We start from the raw sequence: 19,536 nt of genomic DNA on the forward strand, positions 1-19,536 counted from the left end.
CTAGTGGCACCCATATTTCTCCCATATTAACTTCCCTTCATTAGCTCTGAATCCAGAACATAATTTAAAGTCCTTCTCATCACATGTAAGGTCTTGAATAACGGGGCCTCATCTTAACTTAAAGAATTCATATAAATCAAATAGAGCACCTTACTTACTTTACTTTCTTTGTTTTACTTTAGGTCTTTACTTTACAATATAAAACACCTCGAAGTGACTGTTGTTGTAATTGTGATTGACAGTCAGCATCCTCGCATACGTCTCTCGCTCAATATCTTTAGAAGCTTCAAGCAAAGACAGACAGAATGGGGGGAAAAATGAACCTTTTACTCCTTGCTTTTCATATTTAGCTTCTATCTCCTTTGTTCTGCATATTTCTTGCAGCGGACCTTGAATGTCTGTTATTTAATATCTACAGCCTTGTACAGAAACATCAGCGGAACAAAAGAAGCCCTTTGAACAACCCCCTGCTTCAAAGCTTTGCTACAGAAGATTAATGTGACGTTAACACATTTAGCAGCACGTAGCACAGTGCTGCTGTTTAACCATGCATACATGTTGACACCAGTGTCATCCTGTGTATTCTTGCCCTCCACAAGATAAATGCGAGTCTCGCTGCTATGTCAAGGCGACATGAAACAAAATATGCGATTGTGGAGCCAGTTTTTAAGAGCCTCCTATTGTGACGCAGACAAACAGTAGATTAAATCTGGTGTCGGGCCTTGACTGGGATTCCTCTCGCCTTCTGCGCTCTCACTTAACACGATGGAGTCCAAACTGACCTTAGAGAGTCGTAAAAGGCGAATTAACAGTCCACCTGAGCTTCGGGGAGGGAAAATTTGGGACACCTTTTTGGTGGAAGCCCAGTGTCTGAAACTGTAGATGTAAAAGAAACCAAAGACACTTGAGGTGATGGCGCTCATTAAAAATTAAGTGGCGTTTTAATATCTTTAAGGGGAATAGCAGAGAGAATGCCTCCGCACATGAAGCCAGGTCTTTATTCACGAAACCAAAGAAAGTGCTCTGTTTTTGTTGGGATGTTTTTGCAAAGTAGTTTCCCTTATATTTACATGACTATGTTCTGGACTAATTTGCTGGTGCATTAATCTAAATTATTATTATCGCTTTCCAGATAGTCAACGAAGCAGCCAAGTACCGCTACCGTTCAGGGAACATGTTCGACTGCGGCAACCTCACTATTCGGGCTCCATGGGGGTGCGTCGGCCATGGATCCCTTTACCACTCTCAAAGTCCCGAAGCCTTCTTTGCTCACTGCCCGGGCCTCAAGGTCAGTCCACTGCTTCACTGTATATGCATTTCCTTTAGACATTTGTGGGTGTTTAATCTGAATTTCATCTCTCACCTGAAAGCAGAATTTGAAAGTCTACTAGCAAAACCATATAGAAGTTGTAAATAGGCTGGTACATCATTACTCTTTGTATTTTTAGTTATTTCATTATTTTATAACTTTTCCTGCACCATCATCAGTGGTGATGCAATTAAAAATTATTTCCAAATTTTTCACAACAGTCAAAACAGTATAAGTTAAACTGTCCAGTTTAGATTAGTTACACTAGAAATGCTGAGATGGAGGGGGATATGAACTGGCCTGAGGAAAACCAGCAATAAGGCTGTGATCCTGCCTCAAGTGCAGTCGAAGAGTTACGGTGTTCCAAAGAAATGGTGCTCAGAACAGAACACCCACATTTTTGCTTTGAATTGCACCTCTTCTTTACCTTCTCTACTAGTGTTTTTAAGTTTCTGCTGCCATTGAACTGTTTGAATTTGGCATATCTGATGCAGGTAGTGACGCAGTTTTCAGTAGAACCTTTAGTTCATCTCAGCTCTGCCACCTCCTCCTAACTCCACTTGAAAACATTTGCACACACCTTTTTTGGGTTTCTTTCTTCTTCAGTCAGCTAAATGAAAGTAAGCTGCAAAAGAGGCAAGGCTCATCACTGAGGCTGGCATCTCTGCCATTCAGAATTATACGACTGGCAGCTATGGGCATTTAAAGAAAACAAAAACTACAGAAACAGATCACTGCAACAGTGGAGGGGATGTCTTACAGTGGATCTGGAAAGTATTCACAATGCTTCATTTGTTCCACATTTTGTCATGTTAAAGCCTTATTCCAAAATGGATTAAATTCATTTTTCACCTCAAACTATAACACGCCATAATGACAAAGGTTTAGTCTTGTGTTTTAGACTTGTAGAGAACAAAGCGTCTGTATGTGTGTGAAAAGGGCCTGAGGAATGAAATTATTCATCAGTCCTGTGATACTGTCAGTGCAACTACTTTTAATCCAGAAGTTTTTTCATATACTTCCATCTGAGGTCTGTAAAGTTTACAGCTGCAGTTCATCCCCTGTGAGTAATAAACAGGTCTTTCAGTATAAGGTCACAAACTGATAAATCCTTGTGCATAATCAGCCCGGTTCCCTCCCTCTGAGGGTCGGTCTCAATACACAGAAATGATTTAGCTCTAAATACACAGTGCTGCAGTTAAACCTGGATTTTGCCTTAAGTACAGCAGAACCACTGTAGTGTGCAGTAGCATGCATTGGTTGGCATGGCTCGGTTGTGGGATGCAACTACACTTTCAAGCACACGTGTAGAATGCATACAGTGGGTTGAGCATACTTGCCTGCGAGCCAGAGGCAGCAAGAACAGCAAGACCCAACCCAGAACAGAACAAAGCAGATGTCAATATCAGCAGATGTGATACTGATTAAATCAGATCCAGAATGAAAAAGAGGAGTAGGTGAGTTGCAAAGTGGCTTGTCAATACAGGGCGTCAGTAGGCAGGCTAAAGCAGCACGCCTGAAATAAAAGTGAGACAATTGGATCTTTTAGTATAAAACATCTGGAACCTTACAATTCTCGATTAGAGAATGGGCAAAACACCGCAATTCATTTGAAACCACTTTTTGTAAGCGTTTAAGTTTGTATAGTTGGGTATCAGTTTAAAGCATGTTGGACTATATGATGATATTCTCTGCAGTCGAAATGTGAAACCGTTTTAAACGTTTAAATATTCCATTCTGTTTAATAGGGAACATTAAGGTCAGTTCATTATATTCTTTGGCCTAACAGATGTCATTTATTTCTCAGATTGTAATACCTCGTAGTCCAATTCAGGCCAAAGGGCTGCTCCTCTCCTGCATTGCTGACAAGAACCCATGCATTTTCTTTGAGCCGAAGATTCTGTACAGAGCAGCAGGTAAGCTGGTTTGTGTGTAAATGTTACTGTAAAATCAACACACGACTGAAGCTTTGTTGATGTTTGTTCAGTTGTCCTCTCAGCTTTTTTTCCCCCTCAACTTTCTGCTTGGATTCTTTATGAAAAGCAAATGTTCTCCCTCTTTAGAGGTGCGAAGTTAGACAAACAAACAATCTGCCTGACTACAAACAATGTGACTGAGATCAGCTGGGCCACAAGTGTGAAGCAAGCCGTCTAAATGGTCTGTGAAGTGTTGACAGTGGCGAGCTGAACTCGCTCCCCCGTCCGCTCCTTTGTGCAGTGTTTAGGGGTAGCATGAAAAAGCCCCAAGGCCAGCGTGGCCTTGGGAACACTGCTGGGGTAAACAGTGTTCAGCATTACCAGCAATACCATAATAAACTGTTAACAGTTGTTGAAAGCTGCTGTAAAACAGCACTGCCTCGTCCACATGTTGGTCATTTGATTTCCAAGAATTAAGACATGAATTTTTAAAGACTTGACTTGTACCGACAGACTTTAAGAAAATGTTTTTATTTTTTAAGTGTTTTCTGCTTTGACAGGAATCAGGTCATATTATTAAAAAAGTATGCTTTTTTCTTCTTCTGAGTAGTTCATACTGTAACGAAGGGCATTAGTAAAAACGGCTGTCGCAACACAGATAAGGCATTTTAATAGCTGTTTGATCTATGTTTGCTTACACAGCCTGACATGTACTTCTCCAAAAATGTAAGTCTGTGAGGCGGCAACGCAGACCACAACAGTTGTGATTGGTCCATATGGTAGCAATCGCACATACACAATTTGGACAAGGATTTCCTACACAATTTTAAAATGGAATATTTAATGGACTGTCATTTTATTTAGCTTCATTGTTAGGCTAACACCAACCAATATATTTCTTTCGTTTCTCTGTCCGTGTATAAACTCAATCAGTTCTAAAGTTTTCTCTCATAATATTCTCTCATAAAACTTCAGTGTGATCTGCTGAGCTCAGTCATCACTGTTTAGAGTATACAAAGCATCTCAGCAGAGTGTTGTAGAACCACCGATACCAACTAGTGCAGAACCAGCCTGCCGAAGAGTCCAGTTGGGGTTGATGGCTTTGTTAAGTGTGGCGGTGGGAGAAATTGAACGGCTCACTGGTTGTCTAAAGGGTTTGTTTCATTCGACGTACAGACCAGAATTATTGTTAGTCTCACAGCCTTCTTAATGACAAAGACATCACCCACAGCTGCCATACCACACTGAAGTAAGGAGTCATGTCTTTGAGTTACGACAGCAGTGTTTCTTTGTAATGAGCGTAAACCGAGTGAATGTGGAAAAACTGAAACATACTGTTGAAACTGCACTCTTTCTCTTCAAGGAAAAAAAGGGGGTAAATTAGTTACTAGATCTTCAATAACATGTGATTTATTTCAACAATGTGCTTGTATGGGCAGTTTTATTGGCCTTGTCCACTTGTGATAGAGCTGATTGTTGTCTGTGAGCGTCAGCTGTGGTGGCATGTCAATTTTTCATAAATTAGGATTTACTGTTACTAGTTTAAGTTGTGTTTAAAAGTATACATACATTTTCTTTAAAGCAGTGCATTTTTTTTATTATAAAGTCAGTGGCCTATTATGACCATGAGATAAATTATCAGTCTGTCTATTTGTAACTGCTTATCATGTTCAGGGTCATGGGGAGCTGGAGCTCTTCCCAGCTATTACAGAGAATAAAGCAGGATACACCCTGGACAGGTCGCTAGTCCATCACAGAGTTAACACAGACTGAAAGAAAACAACTAACACGTTTATTCAAACATACAGACAATTTAAAATAATCAGTTAATCTAAGGAGAACAAATGATAAGAACTTACAACATGATTATGCCCTTAAAGTAAAATACAGAGTTGTGGTGGACTTGAAATCTTTTGCCCTAGTAAACTCTGTTTCTTAATTTATGTTTATCCTTGCTTTTATAAGAAATGCACAAAACAAAATGTATAAAAGCAGATTCAAGCTTATGTTCATCATTATTGATGGCTGTAATACCTCAGAGCTTATAGTTACTCACTGACAAATGACTGATAAGGGATATAAGAGTGTAATACATGTGTCATGTTTCAGATTTATGTAGTTAATAAAATCAGTTATCATCAATAACTGTAGCCAGGAAGAAGGCAGGTGTTTTTGTTTGCATTATTTCACTGTTGATGCTGTCTGCCTCTTGTGGGATTGATGAATTAGTAGATCGTGAGATAGTGTATGGAAAAAGAGAGATATTGCTGAGCCTTCCGCAGATCGTTTTTACAAGAGCAATTTATTTATTTATGTGCCCATGAGTAATTTTGCTAATAATGTTGGTTGAAGCTAAGAGAAGCGCTGTGTTAGCGGCGCCCTCTTCCAGCTGCGAGCAAATGGACCCTCCTCAGACTGTGCCCAAATGAAGCCATTCATGTACTCAAACTCATAACAGATAGAAAGACAGTACCCCCCCCCCCCCCAAAAAAAAAAAAACAAACAAAAAAACAAAAAAACCCACCCCATTTTGTTTAAATTTTAAAAAAAAAACATACTGGGTGGGGCAGAAAACAAAGATAAACTGGCTTCTTTTTTCCATTATAACCATGTTTAAAGGCCAGTCCAGTGTTTATCTGTCTTATACACTCGACTAAACAACAAATACAAAATTAAACAAAAAGTAAGTTAAAAATCAAAATGTCTCTTCCAGCCAACATTTTAAAAAATCTCAGACGTAAAGTTAAGTCTTTGTGCTATTTGGCGCATCTCAAATTAATTAATTAATTAATTAATTAATAATCCAAAAAGTAGCTATGTTAATACTGAAACAAACAAGAAAAGAAGGTAAAATATTCCCTCCAAACAAAACGTATAAATTCTAAATGCGCAAATCAGTCCACGCATGATCACATTGCTCCGCCCATCAAAAAGTCTGCGCCTGCGCGAATAATATCGCCTATCATTGGTTATTGGACTGATGATTGTTGGTTGGAAAATTTTTACACATCGCCCGACCTTAGAAGACAAAAAATAAATGTTTTTGCGCCTCTGGAGGACCTTCTTTAAATTACAGCAAAGGCCCATGTTTGATGAAGCACTCGCTGAGAGCACTGCTGCTATATTGCAACATACTCTGCTTGAGAAATTCCAAATATGGAAGCTTTTACAAGGATATGACAAGATAACGGTCAAAACAAATCTTACGTGTTAACGAGCCCACAGGGGCTGCACAGTAGTGGTGTCCGATAGTGATGTGCGATACCACTGATTTCCTTTCCGATCCAATACCAAGTAATATTCAGGGTGGTATCGACGATACTGATCCGATACCGATACTTTATACAAAAACGTATTTTATTTATTGTATCTCAAATTATAGCGTCATAATGATTACAGGACATCAGATTACTTGTTCTTATCACTTAATAATGCAGAGTTCATCATACAGAAATAAAAGAACTGAAGTTGTGTGCTATTTGAACTCCTTGTCTGCCTGCAGCACTAAAGGACTCTGTGAGAGACGTCTGTCTCGCCCTAGCAGCATCTGTCCCTCTCCTCCTATCCAGTTCACCTCAACATACACGCCTCATATTCTGTGATATGATTTACTCTGAGGTGTTTGACAAGGTTAGTGATGTTGCCACAACCATACATGCCAACCCTCCCGATTTTTCCGGGAGAATCCCGGAGCCACCATTCTCCCGAATTTCCACCTGGACAACAAAATTGAAAAACCATATCGCAGAATTCATAGCGCAGCCCAGCCAATTCGCTACTCGGGTTAAACATGATATATAAGTCACTTTGATAACTTAAAAATGTTATTGTTTGGCTTTTTCATTTGTTCGTGAGTAAATCAGTTTGGCTGAGATTAAAGTTATTAGATTAGATTAAATTTAATTTAATTTAATTAATCCATCGGGAGGGTTCCTCCGGGGTTTTCACACAGCTGAATAAACGCCAAACAGAAAACTGATCAAACAGAAGTGTGAGACGGTCGAGAATTTACGCCAGCTCCCGTTATATTTTAGATAGCAAGGACCAGACGGCAGAGTTTCACTCCACCGAGGGAGCTCATGACGTACTACCCGGCTTTCTTTAGACCGCGAAGAGCGGGTCCTCAGGTGGAAGCAGCCTCTGAATTTGGACACCCCCGCTGTTTCCGGCCGGCCAATAATAACGGTGACATTTAACGTATTTTATCCGATAAATAAACACTATAAAATGTATTTATCACCCCCCGCCCCCAGGTTGGGAAAGTATGGCCACAACACCTCACTCTTTGAGCACTTTTTTGCCACATGTATCACAAACCATGTCTCAGCTGTTTGTAGAGGTAAAATACATCCGCACAATTACGCTCAGCCATTGTTGTGAGTACGCGCCAAGGGGCTGCGAGACATTTATACAGCCGTATTTCGCACATGACTATGAAAGGCGGAAGAGGAAGTAGTTCCTTTAAATGTAGACAATCCGAATGTTATAGTTTCTTTCCACTGTGTTCCTGTTAATGATAAACTACAAATTAACCCTAAATTACTAAAATATCGATATTTTAATGTGAGAATCGATTCTAGAACATAAATGACTGGTATCGGAGGAATCGATATTTCAGGATCGATCCGCACATCACTAGTGTCCGATACTGCATATTGACAGCGCGCCTTTTGTATGAATTCTGGTTGTGCTTGATGACCGCGAACCGATTTTATGTGGTACACAGCGCTCAGCAATCTGTCAAAAAATGTTTTAGTACGACTTTGGCAAGCTACGGAGCTGCACCGCTTGATGAATTGTCGGAGCATTACGGCTACCGAGGAGCCTCGCGTAGTAATACGTACTGTGCTTCAACGTAATATTACCGTATTGTGTGTGTGTGTATAAGGACCATAAATGGCACCTGTTAAAAGACATGGTTATGAAGCGGATTTCAAACTCCAGGCTGTCAGTCACGCAGTAGAAGTTGGGAACAGAGCAGCTGTGAAATCTGTCTCTATGTTATTATGCTCAGCGTCTTTTAGTTTACATTTTGACTGCACAATTGTGAGCTCTTTGTTATGCACAAAAACAACATAGTTTTCTTTTATTTATGGAGCATTATTATTTAATAAATGCTCATAATTTATTTTTGAGTAGTTTTTTTTCATGTACATCTATGCTGTATGTTAATAAAAGTGCCTGTGTGACATCTGGGGCACAGCTTTGACTAAGAACTCTCTTTTTGTTCTTACTTTATGGCTTTAAAAAAATATCGAGATATCGATATTTTCTTGAAAAATATCGAGATATATATCTTATATTGCCATCCAGCTAAAAAATATCTAGATATGAATTTTGGGTCATATCGCCCAGCCCTACCATCATTGCATGCACAATAGTTTTAGCTAATAGTTTTCTACCCCTTTTCTGTCCTGAATGCAAGACATTGCTGCTGTCAAAGTGATCTTACTCAGACGTGGGTGGCCTTTACTTTAATATTACTTACAGCTGTTTTCAGACATGCCTAGGCCATTACACATGAAGCCATAGTGCATGTACCCCCAGAACTGTACCCCCCCCCCCCCCCAGCATGTTTACACTGAGTAGGAGATGCTCTGTATCTCATTGTACAACTGTATAGTGACAATAAAGGCATTCTATTCTATTCTATGTGGGTATTTGGAATTCATCGTGCAGGAGTGTAGACAGTGTATCAAGCTGCATATAGCAAATCAGACCTTATTTTTACATTCACATTGAGATGCCTGGTTATTGCATCCCAGAGTTGGGGTTAAACACATGCAGGAAAAACTCTAGGGTGTTGCACTAGGAGTGACCTAGTAAGGCCGCCGTTGTGACTGACACATCAAACCGCCTAATGTTACATTGTGACAAATCCATTGTCGGCTTCACACTGAGGGGTATTTTAGCTGTAGCGTGTGCAGGGTTATTTTCATTTCCTACAGGAGCAGAGCAAACCAGCTTCTCGTGCCACATGCCTCTAATGATCTCTGCTCGATTATGAAGTCATGTTTTTTGATTGCTGGGGCCTCTAATTTTTTGCGTACAAGAGGACAAAAACCACTCATTTGCCCCATTGAGGTTATACTGGTTTGCAAGGACCTAAGATTCCACTTGTTAAACCGTAACCCAGTTTTCATAATTCAGGTTTAACTTTCTGAAAAAGGCTATTTTTCCACTCAATTGGCCAATTTTCTGTCTCGCACATAAGTCATCAAAGTTGTTGGGATGGGCAGCCTTTCTTTCCTTTAACAACTTCTCGTAGGCTCTAAAGGATCATGGAAGCCATTCAAGGTTTCCAGAAAGGTCTCAAACTCAGCATCTCCTTAGAGCACAATTACACCGCCTAATTGCAATTTTAACTTTTTGTGTTGCCTTTGAGAAACGCTTTTTAGTAGTTCACGTTCTCCAAGATCCACTCACACTTTAAGATCCTGTACGCTGTGCAAACTTTGGAGCCAAAACCAAGATGGTGAATGAGATTCAAAGACAGTAAATGCTACATTTAGAGGTTAAATGTTTGCATCTGTGCAGTATAAATACTGCTAATAAGACGCTTGTTTGAAAGTGATGGCAGTTCTGAGTTTATGATAAGTTTTTGCATTATAATAAATTCCATGACTGTGCTAATGTTTTCCAAGACTTTAATAGCTTTTATTCAAACCATATACTTACATGCACTTTGTCTTGGACTTGAGTTCAAAGAGGGCCTGGCTGCGAGGCTCCCCCTTTTGGGCTGATATTCCGTTTGTGGCCCCTTTTCGGTTTGATACCCCATCCCAATGTGTTGTTGTCAAGATTAATCAGAGTTACAAGCCCATAGCTGGCAGAGGATCTCATTAGCTCATGCATTAGATTGTGCTGATAAAAGCACACTGGCTGTGGTGAGAGATGAGGTTCTGGAAAAAGCCTAAAGAAGCATTTGAAGTGAGCCAGATAAAATGTTCAAGAGCAGGAATCTTTTTTTGTTTTGTTTGTTTTGTTTTTGATGGTCTGTTATTTGATCAGTTTGTCATCTGGTCTGTCATTTAGAGGCACGCTTAGTTCGAGTTTGAGTATTTTAGCTAAAAATCTCCGACTTCATAGTGAAATGATGAATTAATGTTTTTTTTTTTTGTTGCTCATTTTACATTTTGCATGTTAAGGTTTTGAATGTGTATGTTTTGTTTTTTCTCAGTGGAGCAGGTTCCCGAAGACCCTTACACCATCCCGCTCTCACAGGCTGAGATCCTACAGGAAGGAAGTGATGTCACTCTGGTTGCCTGGGGAACGCAGGTAGGCAATCACACTCACCATTGACACACTCTCAGCAGGTTACCCGAGCAGTTTCAATGTTATAGTCTATCTTTGACTCATTTTCCATGACCACAGTAATATAGGAGGGTCCAAGTTTCATTTTCACTAAATGACATTTAAACCCAGGGAGGGTAGCAGTGGATTAACTCTAAGTCTCTCCCTAGCCCCCCTTGTGTCCCAGCAAGGTCTCTCAGCAGGCAGCCTGAGAGACCATATCTGCCCAGACTTCTCCACGACATCAAGGCTGTTGATGACTCTCTATTAACACTACATGTCTGCTGCACACTCCATTGTGGCCTTTTTCTTTTCACATGTGAGATTTTATGTTCCTCAGCTTGATATAAAGATGCCTGTAACTCACCAGGAGTCATCCCTGACTTCGATTGTACCCAGCCACTTTAACAGGCTTATCCAGGGCATCATGTACCTTCAAGCGTGGCAGGGGGAGGGTCAGACAGTGCTGAAGGAAACTGTCTAACTATTAATACTGAAGGGTGGATAGGGAGGAAAGAGGATCTAGTAAAGTAGAGGAAAACATGATTCTCCTTTCTCTAAACAGCATCCTTTACCACCCTCATTCATCCGTCTCGCTTATTTAAATGATAATAAACAATGTAACTTTTTATTCTTCAGAATTGCATTATTGAGTTTTGTTTGTTGTGTTTTTGTTTTTATTTTTTCAAACTGGCACATCTGCTGACATCTATTGCAGTTGCGATCATTCAGATTTATCACAGCAATTCTTGTTTGGAAGCATCGGAAAAAAAAAAATGTCTGCCAGTAAACACAGACTCAGTGAACCCGGACACAACAGTGATGAATTGATGAGGCAGGACGATTTCTACGCCTATTTTTCTTTTCTTGTGACTTTTCACATTCAGCTTTCTTTTTGTTAGTCTGTTCTGAATCGGGTGCAATATTTGTTTAGCTGAAAGTAAAATAAAAGGCAATTCTTAAATTACTGTCATTATTATGAAATTGCATTTTTATCACCTGTAAACAAGCATAGTAGCACTTAGAAAGATATGAATATGAATGTTAGGTTACAAAGTATTAGTCAAGCGCTGGCTTTTAGTTGGGATGGGTCAAAAGAGCGGTAAACAAGTTCCTAAACATTCCGAATTGTGGTGGGAAAGGAACAAGCTTTTGTTTTTCCATTCAGAAGCCAACAGTGTTTTCAGCATCTGGAGATAATATAAAAATATGCCTTTTTATTGTCACATTATTTTAAGTGTAAGACTTAGTGTTAGCAAATTTAAGGCAGACTGAAAAATCTTTTTCATTTCCTGTTTAGATTCATGTGCTGAAGGAGGTGGCGTCCATGGCTCAAGAAAAACTGGGAGTATCCTGCGAGGTCATTGATCTACAGACCATCCTACCCTGGGATATCGAAACCGTTTGCAAGGTAACAGAGTTGCATGCACACAGCACAAACGGAGCAAACTCAAAAAAGTACCACAAATATTTATTTTGGTGCCACTTGTTTTTTATAAGTAAGTGAATAAATGGATTATATATAATAGTGGAGCAATAGATGTAAAACACAGTCCACAGTCCTGCACAAAGGATGCCAGTTGAATGAAAGCTGTAATGTTTAAAGTTGTTGAATAACAGGAAATAATCAGATTTGGAGAATCATATCGTTTGAGTTTCAAGCTGAATACTTTGACATCTGTTATTCATTTAGATGGTCATTTGCCATAAATACTGCTGGTCAGTGGAACCTTCTTCCTACTGGATCTTTGTTTATTGTGGTACAAAGTTGGGCAACGTTCATCTGGGCAGTGTGGTTCTCTTTGGTTCCTGATAAACAGGATCCCTTCTACCTCTGGAAAGACGCGACTGCTAGTTTATGTTGCCTCAGCCTTACACAGGCTATGGCACTCACTAAAATAAAATATTTAATTTTGGAGGGCTTTGAGAAGGGAGCTTTCTTTCCAGTGGGTATTCCATCCTTATTTACTTTGAAATACAGGAAGGAGCATGACACAAGACAGTTTGGAGAATTGTGGCCTAGAAAGATTCTTTCCTGCTCACCAAGGGCAAAGCGCCTGTAGACTAAACCACCAGGAGACCAGCTGGGGAGGGTCTGATGTTATGAAGAGACAAAAAGGCGTGTCTGTCAAGTCAAACCTTAAGGAGCCTTGCAGTGAGACACGACTCATAATCATGCATCCTCTTGACACTCGGATTGCTGCCTTTTGCAATGGTCCTTGAATACATCACAAACCATCTTTGTTTGTCACCAGCTGTTTAATTTTGCATGTTTATTATCCAAGTTTCATGCTCCTCTGCTGAAAGATACACCTTCATCAGCAAGCACCAGGCTGCGCCTGCTGCCAAGCATATCTTATAACCAGCATTTAAAAGGCAGGAAGAAACTGTGGTAGGAGGGTAGTAATTTAATAGGGAGTCAATTTGAACTGATGGCAGAGACTGCAGCATTGTGTTGGCACGGAAATACTCGGAGTGAGCCGCAGTCAGTTACAGTTTGTTCAAGGGGGCTTCTCAAGTCCATGCAATCTTTCTTTCATTTTTCTTTTTTTCCTTTTTTTTGTTGTAATTTGTGCCCCATTAAAACAACTGCCATGAAATTGAATAGTGTGTTTATGTGCTGCTTAACAGGCCTGATGCCAAGCCTGCCACCTCGAGCTTGTCAACAACATCTCTGCTTGTCATTTCCTCCAACCCAATATTCCTTAAACATCTGTCAAACCCATAAACCAATTTCCCCAAACACACACACTCACTCACATACAATCAAACACACACACACACACACACACACACACACATACACACACACAGGGCCTGTTCCTTCTTTCATATTTGGCAGTAAAGTCACTGTTGCATTACACTAATCACTCTAGGGATACCAGTCTCTTTTTCAAGCCTCTTCTGTTGGATGAGCAGTGAAACAGCCTTTTAATCAGGCTATTATCAAATTTCAGTGAAGGCACAGAATTAATTTCAGTGCAAATCACGATTATTATCACCCAGACTAATGCACAGGAATACGCATTAACGGCTTTTATTTTATCTTTTAATTAATCAGAAACAAGCAAGCAAATAGCCAGATGTACATTATTCACAACAAAAACAAATGGAAGTAGCTTACGCAACACCTGCCATCACAAATAAAAGGTGGCAGATGCAACGCTGCGGAGACATCCAAATGCTACGGCTTGTTCATTTCAAGCATAAAAGGAGCCAAAGGCACAATGCTGAGATGACCTTTGGTTGTCCAGAGGTAGACATGTCTGCCATTATTTTCGTTTGGAATGGGAGACGTGTTAACAGATAGATTTTAGCATTTAAATGAAAGCTGTGTTTGTCTGCCTTTTGTGCATATATTTAAAATGCTTTACATTTCATTGGACTGGCTAGAGCTGAAACAATTAGCCGACTTATTAGTGCACTAGCGGAACAAATGATCTTTTGATATTGCAAAAGATTACTTAGCTTTATTTTAAAGCCTTTAGCTTTCAATCAACTTTTAAAGGAAAAGTATCTTTAGCGTTAAAATTAAGCTAAAGTTACTTTCAGCATCTGCTTTACCACAAGGGGTCACCACAGCTGGTAGTTCTGCATGTTTGATTTGGCAGATTTACACTGGATGTCCTTAGTGATACCAACCTCAGAGGGAATTTGGATGCAAACCAATGACTTTTTTTACTCATCAAGCGAATGTGTAAAAGAGCTTATGTGGAAAATAATTAGCTGTTTTATAATGTTTTATGAAAAATCAACTAACTTCAGCAGTCTTGAGACAATACTACAAAGCCGACTGACACTATAGATAGAAATCTTCAAAGTTTCACATACTTTGTTGCTTATTTATGTTATAAAATGCACAAAAAGAAACACACCCACAGTTGAAAGCTTTCACTTTTGTGGCAGTGACAGCAGGCAGTAGTACAGTGCCCTGAGTGTCCTCAGTAACCCCTCACAAGTGGTGCCCTAAAAACTGGGCGCTGTGCAGCTGCTCTGGGCTGGCAGGAGTTTAAATGCCTGAGAATCAGCAGAGCTGCAATCCACACAACCATCTAAGTTTCGTCACACTGCAACCCACCCATGCAGAACTAGTTTAAGTATAATATCTATAAATGGCTCTTTGATGCTGAATCTTTGATCAGTCCATTTGTTGTTGACTCCAAAAAATTTTTAAGAAAGTCACATTGGTTAAAAACCTGTTTTGTCTATGCGAGTTTAAATCTCAGAAATGCACAATATGGACAAAAGTAGTGGGCCTATATATGACACCTACAGTAGCTACTTAGCCATGGAAACATGTCCTATGAAGCTGCCGGTGCACAGTTTCTGTGCTGATGTTAATACTGAGGAGGTTTGAAACTGTGTAGTTATTGAGTCGGTAGAGCATCGAGAATCTGTGGCAAGATCTGAAAACTGCTGTTCGCAAACACTGTCCATCTAATCTGACTGAGCTGGAGCTGTTTTGCAAAGAAGAATGGGCAAGGATTTCAGTCTGTAAATGTGCAAAGCTGGTAGAGACATACCCTAAAAGACTGGCAGCTGTAATTGCAGCAAAAGGTGGTTCTACAAAGTATTGACTCAGGGGGCTGAATAATTACGCACACCCCACTTTTCAGTTATTTATTTGTAAAAAAATGTTTGGAATCATGTATGATTTTTGTTCCACTTCTCACGTGTACGCCACTTTGTGTTGGTCTTTCACGTGGAATTCCAATAAAATTGATTCATGTTTGTGGCTGTAATGTGACAAAATGTGGGAAAGTTCAAGGGGGCCGAATACTTTTGCAAGCCACTGTATGTGAGTGAATGAAACTGATAACACCTGAGTTAAAATATGAAGAGGTGTCAGTAACTTTGCCCATGCAGTATATGTAGTTTAAAATGGACAAAAGCAGCACTGATGGTACGAGGATATAAACTTGAAACAGTCTCCTCCTGATTTAGCTTGGCTGGCCATCAGTGACCCAGGTGGGAGGCCTTTGACTGACCTCCCCTGCACCCTCTCAATAAAAGCATAAAAAAACTGATTGAGCCACACACCAGACAGCACTCCTATAAGAACTCTATTGTCTGCGTAACTTTTTTGGAAAAGGTGAGTTACACAAAAGTAATACAAAAAGAGATACCCCCCACAATAATTTGCACTCCATAAAGGACATCATTTGGGCTGAGTAGCTATCATATATGCTACCCATTAGAGGTTTCTCTCCCTAATTAAGTAGAGTTGTAAGTTGAAAAAGTAATATATACGATATACGTTAAATAGTAAAGCATGGAGAACAGTGTGTTCTGTATATGATATGCAACTAGGCTTTTAATTGTTATTTCTTACGAGATAGCAACACATTTGAGAAACCCCCACGGGTAAATCACACTAACAAAACATGACTCTAAAAGATAAACTCTACTACACAAGGGATGTATTAAAATACATTTTTATCATTTCATTGACCGAGGCACTGTGAGATGGAACCGTTTTCAGTTCAGTAAATAAACAGTTAAGATTCGTTGGAGCCTTTTGAAACGGGTGTTCTCTTCTGATAAATAGATTTTCAGGACAAGTTGTGCTCTTCAGTTTAGAGAGGAAGTAGCCAAGACATTGTTAATTCAAAAGATTGTACACCTGGTGTCCAGCTTTTCCGGCAGCCTCGCGTCTCCGTAAAGCCAGCCCTTTTGTGCTGCTTATTAACTGGACGTGAGAAGCGGCGAGTGTGCAGGCAGTGAGATAGGCTGCAGACACACATCCAGCTGTTGGCAGCCAATTAAAATTTCTCATGTCCGATGAGTCACATTTCCCCCCTGTATCCTTTGAGTGGAGGGTTTGTGCATGCATGTGCAGTCTGTGGTTAGCTGGTTTATATATAGCCCGTGAGTCGTTTTTCGAGTGTGCACGTATATAGTGAAGCACGATGTGTCTCCAAAGTAGAAATTTTTAAAGCTGTGCTATAAGAGAAGCATGCCTTTTTCTTCCCGAGGGATCTGTTGAGGCAGCCACCAGCTACACTCACATCTAAATATATTCACGCCTCTTGTTGACAAAAGGAATCATGGGTAGAAATTGCTATGAAAATACAGAAAAAATGAGTGTATTTAATTTTGTCCCAGTGTCTCAAGCATTCCAGTAAATGTAATAGTCGTTCTTTAAGGGATAAACAAAATGGCTGGTTTATGTCTGCCAGACCCACGGCTCAGATGATACTCTGTGGAAAGTCTTCCTGCCGTGCTTGGGCAGCGCACGTGTGGAGTTGTGTAAAGATGCTACATAAGAGCTTGCTGATTCCTTGCTAAGTGGACCGCTTTACTCCCTACTGATTAACAGCTTTTCTTGTTGAGCTGATGAGCATTTTGCCAACATTTTCATCTGTTCTTACACGGGCCTACATTTGTTGGACTTGGCCACTCGGGAGTCTTACAAAATATCTCTGCTACTCCCATTATTCTTTTGGTCCGACGTTGGTGATTCAGCCTCATTCTCAGGTTTTCCAGACTCAGAATCCGGCCAGTGAAGAACCAACCGAGGCCAGTTTATAATTTAGTTTTCGGTTCACGCACAGGTCCTTATAGGAAGCAGCCTGTACACCCAGGATGCCCCAAGGACCTCCACAAGGGGCTTTTTTTCCCCTCTCTCTTTTGTTTTCCAGTAGCTCTTCCCTAACTTCCCAATCTTTAGGACTGCCAGAATGTAAGAGTTTTAAGACATGATAAAGGTGAAAAGAATTCAGAATAGCAATAATCGATAGAGGTTCAGGAAATGCTTTTCGTTAAAATCATAGTTAACCTGTGATGTGAACAAATCTCAACACGGTGGATGCAGGGTGAGAGTGAAAGAAGAATTTGGGTGGGGAAAAAACAAAACAAAAAACAAGACAGTACCAACTATATTGTCCCCAGTGAGGCAAAAAGAAAAACTGAAATACACAGTACCCAGTTTGCACAGCTAATGAAGAGCATCAAACTGCAAAGACTATCAGGCTATCCACAAATTGCAAATGCATCAGTGAGCAAGATGCTGGGGGACAGTAGCACCTTTTACAGAGCGCCTAGCTTTAGCTTCAAGTTGGAAAAGCAGAGAGGAGCGAGGGCAAGTGCAGACAACGAAACGGTAATTAAACAAAGAATTCAGTCCTTATTAGTTCAGTACCATAGCCTGAGGATAACACCAAGTAACTCTGTTACCTTGTGAGAACCCAGTCTCTCCTGGTTTGTGAGAGGAGTATCTGCAGCAACAGCCAGTCAGCCATAAAATGTGTAGACAAACTGAGGCTGCAGCGCAGTAGCTAATTATTAATAGTCTACTACTAAAATGGAAGGGAGCTCTGAACTGGAAAGTGGGTCTCTAACTGTGATTGTATTGGTGCTGGGTTGTTTGCAATATTATCTATGCTATTCATTTTTAATTTTTTAAAGTTTTGTAGTTATCAGCGCAGCATGTATAAAATGCTTAGATTTAGCACCAGCAAAAACACAAAATCCACTGATATTAATGTGCTGCTTTGGCCAAAATGAAGTTTTGTTTCATAGGAAAACCCCACAGAAGAGTTCTACACTTGTCATCAATAAAACTCTTAAGTCATGTGAAAGTATGCTTCTTCTGTTTAAATGGGCTCTTGAGAAGAGAGAGCTTTCTTTCCCCTTTTATTCCTCCCGATCAGTGTTTAACAACACTGAAAGCAAGCTGTAAATGCTAAACTTGTGCATTATCATACATAAAACTATCAGCAGACAGTCGGAGTGCTTGTTGCATTTCTTCAATCATAACTTTTACATCACTTCTTAACAAAATTAACATTTTGCAAATGGCAAACTGCAGAAATACAGTGGGCCAAAAAGCTGTCTGTGCAATATCACCTCGGGAAGAAAGTTTTTTTTTTTTTTTTATAGCTGGTGTTGTGTTGGTATCTCTTAGTTACTTGCAGAGCATAACACAATCTGTCATCTTCCTGTCTTTATCTCTTGTATGTCGTAGTTTTATTAGATTGACCCTTTGTTCTTTTTTTTTCTTCTTTTTTTTTGTCTTTTTCGCATTGTGCCAGTAAACAATTGCAGTTTGGCGGTCGCAGTTTCAGTCATTTCCACTGAGTGCTCATCATCATATGCTTCAAAGTGTTGTAGTTGAAACACTGTACTGTCTTCTCTGTCCTGTTTACACGAAAAACCATACACACAGAAGAAACATGCAAAGCCAAAGACTTGATCTGTTTGACACTTCCAAAAAATACTACGCTGGTAGCGGTCCTTTAAGGGGTCTTCTCAGATGTGGGAAGAATTTCAGGTATAAATTTTGTCGAGAATCCAAAACCTTTTATGATCACGGTTTGATTTTCATTGGCAACAGGTTTTTACAGCTGGTTAAAATATCAAACAACTTTGTGTGCGGCCTTGTTTATGCAGCGTGCATGTATCTGGCCGGTGAAGGAGGTCAGCATTTAGTTTTGTGATTTAGAGACCATTGAGGAAGAATTGGATGGGCTGTGGTAAAACTGTCTTACAATTGGGTCTATCGTCAATGACATGGGATTAAAGACAACAGTGAGTCGTCGTAAGCAGTGAGCAGGGTGAAAGCGCAGCCTGACTCTATGTTAGGAACTGTAGGACTACGTGACACCTACACCACAGTACAGCTATAAACATGTGGTCTGCAAACACAAGGGGAGGCTTAGGTTAAGTGAAGAATTTGAATCCTTTACTACAGACAACAGAGGGATAGTATAATAGCTTAGCACTGCCTATTAAAGAACTTAACAGGCACTGTTCTGCATCATGTGTTGCTCAAACCTGTCGCGGCTGTGACTTGTCAAAGCAGGTTTTATGTCAAAAGACAAGTTATTTAAAGTAATTCACATTTTCTGGCATGAAACCTTTGATAAAAGACATGCTAAGTTTCTGGACTGACTGCAGTTTGTGTATGTCTGGCAGCCGTGCTGCCTGTGTTGCTTTTCTTTTGGGACGTGAGATAACTTGTAGGTCTCTGGCGTATCTGGTAACTGCTTTCTCCAGCTCACGATCCTCTCTATGCCT

The 19,536-nt window shown here is 40.1% G+C and overlaps 1 protein-coding gene across 1 annotated transcript in view; it reads left to right on the forward strand.

Moving 5' to 3' along the window:
- bckdhb (branched chain keto acid dehydrogenase E1 subunit beta) overlaps window positions 1-19,536 on the forward strand; it is a 58,624-nt gene that overhangs the window by 8,588 nt on the left and 30,500 nt on the right. The window contains exons 5-8 of the mRNA XM_006794838.3: window positions 1,133-1,288; window positions 3,117-3,225; window positions 10,406-10,503; window positions 11,819-11,929. Coding sequence (XP_006794901.1) covers window positions 1,133-1,288; window positions 3,117-3,225; window positions 10,406-10,503; window positions 11,819-11,929 — 474 coding nt within the window. The remainder of the gene's footprint in view (window positions 1-1,132; window positions 1,289-3,116; window positions 3,226-10,405; window positions 10,504-11,818; window positions 11,930-19,536) is intronic.

Source organism: Neolamprologus brichardi, chromosome 11 (assembly GCF_056152115.1).
Source record: "Neolamprologus brichardi isolate AB-2024 chromosome 11, ASM5615211v1, whole genome shotgun sequence".
Taxonomy (NCBI): Eukaryota; Metazoa; Chordata; class Actinopteri; order Cichliformes; family Cichlidae; genus Neolamprologus; species Neolamprologus brichardi.